This window comes from Podarcis pityusensis (genome assembly GCF_964106645.2).
Source record: "Podarcis pityusensis genome assembly, chromosome: 1".
In the NCBI taxonomy this organism is placed as follows: Eukaryota; Metazoa; Chordata; class Lepidosauria; order Squamata; family Lacertidae; genus Podarcis; species Podarcis pityusensis.
Window position 1 is genome coordinate 51,183,804 of NC_138028.1, and position 12,801 is coordinate 51,196,604.

The 12,801-nt window shown below is 46.2% G+C and overlaps 1 protein-coding gene across 7 annotated transcripts in view; it reads right to left on the minus strand.

Moving 5' to 3' along the window:
* The window catches only part of DGKZ (diacylglycerol kinase zeta), a 142,329-nt gene that overhangs the window by 97,244 nt on the left and 32,284 nt on the right, over positions 1–12,801 (minus strand). For 2 of the 7 annotated variants that reach the window (XM_081001490.1, XM_081001489.1), the window contains exon 1: positions 10,840–11,064. The exons of 3 other annotated variants lie outside the window; for them this stretch is intronic. In XM_081001490.1, coding sequence (XP_080857616.1) covers positions 10,840–11,042 — 203 coding nt within the window. In that variant the 5' untranslated portion in view covers positions 11,043–11,064. 2 more of the 7 variants (XM_081001484.1, XM_081001491.1) reach the window with 2 other exon arrangements.

Here is a 12,801-nt window from a genome sequence, read left to right on the forward strand (position 1 = left end):
TGTTGCTTAGAGTCACATTCCAGAAAGTTACATTCCAGAAAGTTATCAGAACTGGAAATTTGAGAACACTACTGCAGAATGCTACAATATTCAAGCTTCACGTAAGAAACAACATAGGGTCCAAGAAAACTTTATTTGGAATCGGGGTGTATAATTACCGGTAATATATATGTGTGAAAAGAAGAGAGAGAGAGAGAAACCAGATGCACAAATGCAGCTCCTCAGTACCCATTCAAGACACCATGTTGCATATTTTCTGGCATCACCACCCTTATCATAACACTGACAACTTCATATGATTTGTCAGGAAAAGGGTCTCCATGCACTGTAATTATTTCCTACATCTTGGAAGCACTAGTGAACACACTCTCTTTCACAACTGGATGCTATCAGAGAAGAGCATTTCTAATTGGCCTCTCTCCTTCCTCTCCTGGTAGCGTCCAATTAGAAGTGTTCCCTCTCCTCCTTTCCAAGTGTGTTGGCCAACCAGAAACAGACAGTGAGTGGAGCACCCTCAAATATCTGACTATGGTTGGGCTGGGCTGCAACAGTGAGAGCTGTCTGTTGTTGTAACCATCACATTCTCAGGTTGCTGTGAAGTCTGCTTTGCAATTTTCCCCACTGGATTTATGGAGCTCAAGTTAGTGGAATTCAGCGAGGGACGGGTTGGTAGCAATGCCAATGTTTACGTAGCTCCCCTTCAACATGCGATGCATGGGCAACTGTCTCAGTGCCCCCGCCCTTTAAAAGGGCTGCTGGTGCCATAACTGTTCTGGCTGGCCCCCTGCTCTATCAGTGGAAAGAGTAACAAGCTTGGCAAGGAGGGACTATGGAAGCAGGCATGCCACGGATAGGAAAAAATGTATTTGCAAAGCTACGTCTCCCCACCCACCTATGTGGTCTAAGAGTTGCCAGATTCAGTATGGGAGTAAGTCATTATACTTTAAAACAGTTGCACAGAATTTCAGAAAGTGAAGCTTCTCTCATTTTAGTGAGACTATAATGGGTTAAGCTGCTCCCTTCAAAATCTACAGCAAGTGCTGCTGCTGCTGCTGCTGCTGCTGCTGCTAAAAAAAGGCACCTGTCTCCTTCTGCCGCAGAGTCTAGCTATCTCCTAAACAATTATTGGTTAATGTTTCTATATTTATATCCCATATTTCTTCCATCAGAGAACCGAAGGTGTGCACAAGTGGTTTCAAGATGGTCAAAGTAGTGGTTTCATGTGCTTTCAGATCTATCATGCTGTTAATAGACCACTTTTGTATGGTGGGGGAGGCGTCACTACCTTCCTTCTGGCATTCCAAAATGCGCAGTAGCTTTTCATAGAAAGCAAACACTTCTTCTAACTACCATCATAGCCCAAGGGGGAGAAAACTAAAGCACAGACATTTAGATTTGTGTGGAATTTAGCAAAGGGAGAGGCAAGTGGAAATTCCTAGGGATGTTGGGAATCACCCTGGAGCAAATATGGATTTGCATTACAGGTAAGGCAGCAAATCTATTGTGTGAGGTAAGACAAGAATCTAGCCAAGTCCCAAGACATACAGTTTCTGGCAGAGATAGCTTTGTATGATTGCCTGGTAGTACACAGCTGCGGCTCCAGAAAAAAAATCTAGATAGGATTTAAATACCTTACTATGGTAATAATAATAATAATATTTGACAGGCACACAGGAATCTGCCTTAACATGACACAGTGTATTGGTCCATCTAGCTCAGGGTTACCCAAGCTTGGGTCTCCAGCTGTTGTTGGACTACAACTCCCATCACCCCTAGCTAGCTGGACCAGTAGTCAGGGATGATGGGAACTGTAGTCCAAAAACAGCTGGAGCCCCAAATTTGGGAAACCCTGCTCTCGTTCAATACTGTCTACATAGACTGGCAGCACCTTTCCAGAAATTCAGACAGCAGCTCTTTGATAAAGAAGGTAATGACCAAAGAAGGAATAAGACCTACCACAAAACTGTCCTGTCACCATCTCATATCTGGCCCAGCTGTCTCTTCTGACAACTTGCCTGAAGCAAGATTGGTCCATGACCAAACATGTATACTGTACAGTATATGCAAAGGTGGTGCCACAGTTGTCTGCACTTCCTGAACTTGCCATTGCATGAACTTGCGGTGTTGCCTTTGCTTAGAGGTTGAGCGAGTAGAGAAGCCCCTTGCAAGTAAACACTTAAAACCCAATGAGTTTACACGTCGGTGCTCAGCAAAGGTAAGCAGGTCAGAAAATCTAGGGATGGTCAGTATGTGAGAGGTGGAACTGGAGACATGTGGAGACAGGGGGAAAGGCAGACAGTGCATGGATGTGTTCTGCCCCTGGAATGTATTCATGTCTGAATCTTCTTCATGTAATTCAAGTCTTGAATTGCTCAAAAATGTCACTTGGAATGCTCCAAACCTGCCTCATGAGCCCTTGTCTGCCCACCCCAACAATACACTTTAAAATGTCCCTGAAAAGTCCTCAAGGCAAAAGTGGTAAAATTTACCACTAGCTTATTAGTGCTACAGCCTGCTGGTTCTAGTACCAGCCCACGCATTCGTATGGGCATACAAAATCCATAACCATCATAAAGGTAAAGGTAAAGGGACCCCTGACTGTTAGATCCAGTCGCAAACGACTCTGGGGTTGCGGCATTCATCTTGCTTTACTGGCCAAGGGAGCCGGCGTACAGCTTCCAGGTCATGTGGCCAGCATGACTAAGCTGCTTCTGGCGAACCAGAGCAGTGCACGGAAATGCTGTTTACCTTCCCGCCGGAGCGGTACCTATTTATCTACTTGCACTTTGACATGCTTTCAAACTGCTAGGTTGGCAGGAGCAGGGACCGAGCAATGGGAGCTCACCCCATCACGGGGATTCGAACCGCCGACCTTCCGATCGGCAAGCCCTAGGCTCTCTGGTTTAGATCACGGCGCCACCCGCGTCCCATAACCATCATACATACCTAATATTTAACCCAAATGGTCTGTGACCTGAGTGATTGCTAGTGGAAAAGCTTGCAGCTGGGAGCAGCTACTGTCTAATACTCACCAACTCACCAATCCTCATGTCAGCAGCCATTCCAAAATGCAAACGTAAACCATGTGTAAACTACCTCAGATGTGCTCTCCTTTTATGGCTTTCACACCCAGCTCCTCTACCCACCTCCCTCCAGTAAATGAAACAGCATACCTAAGTTTTCCCCTATATGTCAAATCACGCAAGTATGTATAGCTAGCTGCTACACTTAGCACATCAATAAAGCCTCTGGGTGCCTTGTTTATGCCACCCTTGCTCGTCATCTTCCCAACACAGTGGTTCTGGTAAAAGCAGACACTGCTAGAAAGGGGAAAGTGCATGCAAGTGCTGAAGGAAACCCATATGGACCTGCACCAATTCCATCACACTCTGTTCCAGAGATTTGGGGGGGAGGAATTAGGACAGTCAACCAATTAAGGAATTTAATTAGTCTGCTGCCTTTTAGCTAAGTACATTTGAATATAGGGATTTTGAAATCCTGAAGGAAGTATGACATAACTTGCAATTTAATAAAGCTATCACTCACTGTTTTAAAAAGAAAAATCAAATGTGACCTTTCCTTCCTTTTCATTTCCTATTATAGTAACACATCAGAACTGAAATAGCCTAAAAATGAACAAGTGGGCCCTAAATTCAAAGCTCCAATTAAAACTAGACCTCCTCAGTTAGCCAACTAAAACCTAATTTTAATTATCACAGCTTATTGTCGAAAAGAAGAAGGATGACGTTTCCTGCTAAGAGTTGTGGAATTATGAAAATGAGCAAGCTGCATTTGAAAAGCTTGTTACAAGAAGTTGGCAAAACTTCTATAACACTTTCATGCTTCATAATTCTGAGGCTCATCTCAGGATTTAAGGGGGTGAATTATGTAGTTTGACTTTTTTAAAAAAAAACACCAAAAAAAACCCCCCTTATGGACACATCTTATTAAAACCAAGGACTGGATGATTCATGTGGCAAAGCAGGGTAAGTTTCCATCCAAGAGGCCAACATCCCACTACATCTGTTCAGAATATATGGAAGGAAATCAACCAATACGTGGGTTCCTTTTGGCTAATGGTCAGCACCAAGGATCACCTGGGAAATGAAGTATATTGCCTCTCCCTACTTAGTACAGTTTTTAAAGAAAGCAATTATCCTCCATATTGGCACAAAGTGATAACACACATTCTCCCTTTCCCAAATTTTATTTTCTGTGTAGACCCTCCTCCCTCATAGGAGTTTATAGAGTCTCCATATGCTATTAGGGGTGATATTCTAGAAGAAGTTCGGACAGACATACTGAACGACAGCTGTCACTGTATTGCAAACAGAAACTTGTTGCTTTCACCCTCCAGCTCACATCCTGCCTGAGAGTCACGTGTAAACTAGAATGGTTTTAACACTCTTTCTAACAAAAGGGACTCCAATGAGATGAAAGAGCAAAGGTAGACCAACCTCGCTGGAGGGTGCGCTTCTCTGAAGTTAGCCTTGGGGTGGGAAGTTACAGCATGCATGCAGCAGGGTCTGCTCGTGCAAAGGGACCTCTGCACCTCTCTACCCCCTGGGCCACCTAAACCTTATCTGGAGGGTTGGGGAACCCCCAGAACAGATTTAGGGAACACAAGAGAGATCACAAGAGGAAGAGCCTCATTGTGTGAGCATATCTTATTCCCCATGCACACTCAGTACTACGTTAATTCCACCCTTAGATAGTAGACACTGGAAATTAAAAATTATTCTGACAGGGGGAAAGCTCCTCCGAGTAACATAATGGGGGTCAGCACAGCACCACTCCAGAAAGCTCTAGTAAGAAATTAGCACATCATGCCCACAAATAAGGCAAAAAGTAATCCACCTCTCAGGCACTTTTCAGAAAAGGCTGCAGAGCAGACAAGAACAACCAAACTTGGCCCTGCACTTGGTATGTTCTTTCTGATGACTGAAGAATTGACTTCACAGAACTTTGCTCACGAAAAAGGCACATTCATCTCATTAGAAGGACAAGACCAGAGTTATTAAAATCTGAGTAATGTACGTGCTTTGATATGTAGAACAAGGGAAAAAAATTAAGTGGTCCACTGAGACTGCCTGCAATTTTCAAGCAGTCTGCAGGGGGTTGGAGGGGAGGGTTCAGAATCACTGTTCTAGAGGAAAACAGGGATCAAATTTATCAAGGAGGAAAGCAGCAATTATCCTTTCCATCCCTCAAGGACTACAATGATGTTTCGGGTTTAATCTGGAGGGAAAGAAAAATCAGCTGCAAACCAAATCCTCCAAATGCAGCTTTTAATAGATGGTTCCAGACATCCCTTTATTCACCTTGCATTCAGGGATAAAATGCAGCCAAGTCATCCACAGATTTATTTTATTTCAAAAGTGAGAGTAAAGGAACAATTTAACTGCTTTTCAGGTAAATACACCACATCCTGCCCCTCATGACTACATAGTTCTCAACCAGCATGGAGTCGAATGAAGGCGACACACATAATATCCTCTCAGCATCCTTCACTAGTGACCTCTAAGTGATCAAGGGACCACATGTCTGGCTAATTCTAGAGCTGAGGAAACTCTAGGGACAGATTTGTTGGGGCACAGTGGGATGCCTGTCAGGACCAGGTGCATAATTTGCCCTAGAAATGAGAAAGCACAGGCCACATTAGCACAAGGACACACTTTTGCCTCGGCCTCCCACCAAATAGATTTTTAACCTCTTGCAATTTTTGCCCATTTTTTCACATAGATGTCACAATGGCAACTTCACTAAAGCTTGCCATTTAAACATGGGCTAATACGGTTACGAACAAAAGTTGGCCAACAGCCACTATGACTTTTAGGGAGCCCAGTCATTTGCCATAACACATTGTCGACAGCTTAATCAGATACCAGGGCACTGTCTTCTGGGGTTCTAATTACATCCCTTGAAGCTGAAATTACAGCCTGCTTCCCATCTATACCAATAGCTTCCCACACAGAGGTCCTCCATCAGCGCAGTGAGACGGCACTTGTGCAGCATAACAACGAGGTGTCAGACCAGCTTCTGCTTGCTTTCCATACACAGAGTACTATTCCTAGGAGCATCTGACAAAGTAGTATGTTCCACAGCTACCTGTGTGTAGGAAAGAGCCAACTCTTGGGCGCATTTGTTCAACCTTCTAAATAAAAAAGAATGTGGTCTGGAAGGAAAAGGTGTCTGAGAATGCTTTGCAGGTTTTTTAAGTGGGGAAAAAAGATTGAAATTTATAATATTAAAGGGAAACCTTGCCATTGCCATAAAGAATGGTATTCAGTTCTTTGATATGGGTATCACTTCCCTTAGCAGCTAGAAGGATTTATCAGCAGGATTTTATCTATATTTTGAGTCTGCTGGCTGTATTCCTTTCACCTGGAATTCAACACCTCTCCACTCTCCTCTGCCAAACCAATTCACACTTTATCAAGCACTAATGTTTTTGCCACCTCCACAGGGAAAGTGACCAGGGAGAGGCATCCAAGTTCAGCTCTCCCAAAACGTGATGCCAAGACTAGCATCTCCAATTCACACTTTACGGGCAGCCCAGTTGTGTCTCCTGTACCTGTGAATTGAATTTAAGTGCTACATAACCCCAAATGCTTAAAACCAGAAGCCTACAAAATGCCAGCTTTGAAGAGTGATTGCTCCCAAGCAATCAATTAGCATCCAAGTTTTGATCAGATTTAACAGCTTTTTTTAAAAAAAAATAATTAACGTTTCAGGATGTAGGTATACAAGACCTAATTAGGTAAAGGTAAAGGGTCCCCTGACCATTAGGTCCAGTCGTGGCCGACTCTGGGGTTGCGGTGCTCATCTCGCTTTATTGGCCAAGGGAGCTGGCGTACAGCTTCTGGGTCATGTGGCCAGCATGACTCAGCCGCTTCTGGCGAACCAGAGCAGCGCACGGAAACACCGTTAACCTTCCTGACGGAGCGGTACCTATTTATCTACTTGCACTTTGACATGCTTTCGAACTGCTAGGTTGGCAGGAGCTGGGAGCGAGCAACGGGAGCTCACCCCGTCATGGGGATTCGAACCACCAACCTTCTGATCATCAAGTCCTAGGCTCTGTGGTTTAACCCACAGCGCCCCCCCCCCCCCGCGTCCCTATACAAGACCTAATTACTTGCATGCTAATTTGATCATCAAGGATCACAGGGAAAAGACTGGCATTCATTAACAAGCAGTGCCCCTCACTAAGATATAGATGTTGTAACATGAGCTTCAGAGTTACCACAGCCCCAGACAGAAATGCTTCATCAATGCTTCCATTCCTGTTCCAGCAATTACAGGTGCCCTGTTTTTTCTCAGTCGTGTAAGATAGGGCAGCTGAACTGCAAGGATAGGAAGGGAGAGTCTGATACTTTCTCAAATGAGAAAGAGAAAAGGGAATATTTCTCTTGAATCTAAGCTCCTCTAACTATTCTACATAAACCCCACCACAGCTAGACCTGTAATTCAGGTTTGGGCAAGGTATGTTTAGTATTATTCCCGAGTCATCCATTCATGCTGGATTTATGTTGTGCTCTGACAAAATATGGACTATACCCACTGAAATATTTTACATACAACCCATCCACACCACTGGTGCAGTTGCTTTCTATAGAAATCTCTGGGCAGAAGGTAGGAAATCAGCAGTGCGTCGAGTTACTGGATACTATGGATCCAGAAGCAGATCAGGTGGACCCAGATTCTCACACTTGCTCCTAAAAGAGTTTTATTCAGCCTTGTACTTAAACATTCACCTGGTAGTAAGTAGCCTTTATAAGGCTGATTATAAGTGCATGGGCTTACCACTATATTTAATACAGAATAGCTGCTACCATAACCACATGTTTCTATTCAGAAAGAGGTGACCAATTAGAACAATTTTTTTAAAAAATCACAGATGAGCGAGTTTAATCTATCACAGGGCCTTTATAACCTCAAAATTCACCACCATATAAAAAAAAGAGGAAAGAATCAGCAAAGAGATATTTCTGTGAACTTAGGCCCGAATTTCTAACTATCCATGGCGAAGTTCACAAACATTGTCAAACAAAATGAAAGTTTATTCAGGGAAAACATGAATTCATTTATATACAGTGCATTTGGTTGATATGACCATGATGGTCAAAATAAACAACAAACATACAATGCATTCTAGTTTGGTTATCCATTGATTTAACTTTTAGAGCCATCAACTGCCATATTATGGGAGAATGCCTAGAAATAAGGGCATGCAGAGTACAGATCACCCCAATTTCAAGTAGGTCACAATAGAACTACCCATCCCTGGGTGTTTGGAGCACCCCCAGCACAGCTGATAATTGTGTGCAATTTTAGCCCTTGCTTCTCCTCTTTTTAATTATGTTCATTCTGTGCAAGGGTACCTTGAGAGGCATTCATACTTGGCAAGGGGAATCCCAAAAGCACATGTACACTGCTGCCCTGCATGTGCAAAACTAGATTCAAGCTGTAGCAAGAAGGAAGGCAAATAGCATTTGTGGTCAGCTCAGCCCAGAAAGTGGGGCTTTGGGCAGCGGCAGCGGCAGCAGTAATAGTGAGGACTTGCTAGCCAACCCCCGTCAGCTGCCTACCTGCAATTGGGGTAGCATTTGGGAATTAGATCTGCTGGTCCCTCCAGCTTCTCCTGAAATGGCTTGGTCTGAGACTGGACCAACAACTGCAGCCAGTGAGCACTTGTCCCAGTGGTAACATGGGCCCCATGAAAGCAGCCCCCAAAGCAGTGAGGTTCAGCCTTAGCTGGCCTAGTAAGGTCAAATTCCTTTTAAAAATTACTGTCTCCCTCAGAGAGAGAGAGAGAGCGCGCAAGCGAGCATTACTCTGTCTTCCCATTCTCTCCAGTATTTAAAGGAGATAGTGTTTGCATGAATCCATGGCGATATATATGTGACTTGGCTTACTTTCTTGAGCAAACATTTCTGCATACGTTTTGAGATTTCTGCCATGGATTCCCCGATTGTCTTAAGGACTAGTCTCAGTCTCAGCTTTCTATAAAGTCTTCTAGATAACTCCTCAATAATATATTGCCAATACTTTGTAAAAATCCCATGCACACTAATGGTGTGTGCATGTATGTGTATTTCTATCAGCCTGTGGCTAAGCTCACCTGCTTGAGTTATCTGCTCTGCAGTGCACTTTTAGCTCTTCCTTTCTACTTGTGGCACTCTTGGAGCCTAGATTATGTTAGCCATCACAAATCTTCCAGTCATGGGAATCATTGGTGTCAGGTCACTTGTCAGCGCACACAAGAACTGTACACCAAGGGTTTCCTGAACTGTGGTCATGGTGTGTCTGTGGATTTGTGGTTGAAGATGAAAGATGGCACAGCCATCGTATTAAATGTTAATTCTGGTTTTTAATTGTATTTATATCACTTCTTTTATTTCTTAATCACTCAGCATCCAGCACAATGCATTACACTTGCTACAATAGGCAGAAAAATAATTAAGCGGTCCCCCAAGAACCTCAGCAATTTTCAAGTGATCTGTGAGACAAAAAAGGTAGGAAACCATGCTGTACACTAAAGAAAGAGTTTTTGGTGGGTTCACATTCCTATACTGTGTGACTTTTCCAGCTAACAGACTCTGGAAATCTCCAAACCTGAAATCTTCCACTGTTGTCCAAAAAGCAACACAGAGATTACAAAGAGAGTCCCTATGGTATAATGGTTAGAATGCCAGATTAGGACCTCAGATATCAGTGTTAAAATCCCCACTCTGCCATGAAGTTTACTGGGGTGCTTGTGCTAATAGCTCTCTCTCTCTCCCTAACCCACCTCACAGGGTTGTTGTGAACATAAAATGGCTGAGAACCATGTATTTCACCTTCAGCTCCTTGGAGGAAAGGCAGGATATAAACGTAAAAGTTGTGTTTGAATATGAGATCAGTATTTCCAGTTATGTTACACAGGGCCTGAGGGCAAACAGCACATTGGAAAGGACAACCCTAAGAACCATACAACTACAGTAGTGTGCCTGGCAAGGATGTTTCTTCTTCCCTGATACCGCCTCCTCCATTTCTGTCTCCCAGACAAATACCAACAGCCCAGTTCCTTCCAAGATTTAGGTGCCATGAGGGAATAGCAAGCTCAGTGTCACAATGAGGCAGAAGGCTATAGCCTTTGTTTTTGTAACCTCAACTAGTTTCAAAAGCTACTATTCCTTGTCAACAGGCAATGACGCCCAGGGACATTTTGTGAAGCACTTGGTGGAGGCATGGGGTGGGTGGGGAGCTATTAACTTTTCCCACAAAAACGGGGTGGGGTGGGGAAGCACACACACTCTCTACAAACAGATATAACAACACTTTCATTTGTTGAATGAATGTGCTCAAGAATTAACCAGTGAGAAAGAAAAAATAGTTTTTGAGGGGCAAGAACAAGAGCTGCACTTGATGTTTACAGTTTGCAATGCCGGTCAATGCTTTAGATGCTCCCCAATACAAGGAATAGGCAGGGACAACCCTTGAGTGCATCCTCCCGCACCTACAAGTAACCAAGACGCTCTACCTTCCTTCCTATTAATTCGCAGCACCCACCAGCTCGTTCCAAAACCCCAACACTGCAGGCTGGAATCCCGGGCTGCTAGTCTCATGTACACTGACGCTGAGAAAACGGGGAGCGGGCAGAGAAGAGGGGAATCACCTCCACACGTTCCATGATTCCACTCTGGCTCCCGAATACGGCGGGGCAGGTAACCGGACTGAAGAGGTCGCGTCAGGCGAACTCCATGACGCGCCCCAGGTGGGAATCGGGGCGCCCCGGCGTCACCCAAGAACGAGGATCTGCGCCCCATTTTTGGGAGAGCTCGCCCACCCGCTCACCTGCGGCCGAAGATCTTAAGCCCCGTAAACCTCTTCTTGCTGTGCCTCCGCGCGGGGACCTTCTCCGGCTCCGGACACATGGAGCTCTCCGAGCTAGCGGAGGACGGCGAGCTGGAGCAGGCGGCGGCCGCCGCCGCGGCACCACCCCCACCGGCAGCGCCGCCGCCGCCCAAGTCCCTCTCGGTGCCCTCCTGCGGCTCCATGCGCCTGCCGGCTGCGCTGCTCGCTCACCTGCCCGGCAGGACGCCAGTCATTCCCGCGGGACAAGACGGCGGCGATCGGGCTCACAAGGAAGCGGAGGCGGAGGCAGCCTCTCGCCCGAGTCCATGAATCCGTTGCCAAGGCGGGCGAGAGGCGGAAAGCGGCGCCAGGCTGCCTCGTCCGAGGGCGAATCTGCGGGGCAGCTCCCCAAGAACAGCAGCAGCAGCAGTCAACTGGCGCGCCACAGCTTCGCGCGTCCCCGCGGTGGGCGCTGCATGCCCAGCTCAACCCTCGGCTGCGATCCCCGGCGCGCCTCGTCGGGAAACTGGAGCGCTGCAGGAAGTATCAGCAGCAAGCAAGGTAAGCGCCCGAGGACCCCAGATAGCTGCCCGGGAAGCTGCCTCCTCGCAGCCCGCACACCCAGGCAAACGCAGGCAGCCAGCTCCACCTGCCGTTCCCACGTGCGCACTGCATGCGCAGCAGCCGGCGGCAGAGCGAGGGGCGGGTCGGAATAACAGCGGTCGCGCAGGGAAGGCCTGGAGGAGCGCCCTCCCCTTCAGGCACCCGGCGGGAGAAATAGAACTGACACGCGGACGCCTCTCTGCTCAAGGAAGACTAGGGGATAGATCTGGGGGCAGCGTGGCCTGTGCAACTGTAGGGGTTAGTTGCATCCATGGGGATCCGCAGGCCAGCGAGGGAATTCCTTCTGGGATACTGGCCTAGGACTGTGGCCCAGGGCTGGCGGCAGCGCCACGGAGTGACGAAGAAGTGCTTTTGCTCTAAGCATCTGGATTTGTCGGACCTAGCAAAGTGTTATCACCGTTCTGCCGCTGCTAATGGGAGCCTGCCGGCTCATTTGCAATCTAAGGCCACGTGCCTGAACAGAGCAAACGGATTGCAATACTTTATAGGGAAAGGAAGCTAGAGAGAGAATACGTACTCAAACAAAAAGTTTAATTCGGTTTGGACCAAAAACACAAAGCGAAGTATGAATCAGAGGTGCCAACTTGAATAAAATATTGTGCCCCACATACACACACTATTTGAATGGGAACGCACGTCAACTTTGTGGGTGCCCAGCCCCCTCAAATATTTTATTAAGGGGGCTGAAGACCCCACGGCCCCTAAAAATTGATTCCTATGGCATGGCAATAACGTTTGGCGCTGGTGATCACCTACATTGCAAAGGCACTTGGTATCAGTTACCTATGGAAATACAGTGGTACCTCAGGTTAAGTACTTAATTCGTTCCGGAGGTCTGTTCTTAACCTGAAACTGTTCTTAACCTGAAGCACCACTTTAGCTAATGGGGCCTCCTGCTGCTGCCACACCGTCGGAGCACGATTTCTGTTCTTATCCTGAAGCAAAGTTCTTAACCTGAAGCGCTATGTCTGTAACCTGAAGCGTATGTAACCTGAAGCGTATGTAACCTGAAGCATATGTAACCCGAGGTACCACTGTATCCCTGTAAAGCAATTTGAGGTCTCCCCCGTGACCCAGGACTTGGCTTGTTTGGTTTGTGCCTCCATTGGTGAAAACTAAAGACATCAAGTGTCTCCAAGCAAATTTTCACATTTTGTGTATTTCCCCACTGCTGCCTTTAGCCTAAGCTGCCCTCTGTAATTCCTGGAGCCTAGCCTTCAGCCTTATGTGAGTGCAATTTGGAACATTATGAATGAGCCAGGGCGCAACTTCCTCCTAGAGGCTTCACTGTCCTGCTTCTCTGGGATTACTTTCTGGAATTTCCAGATTAGATTAGAC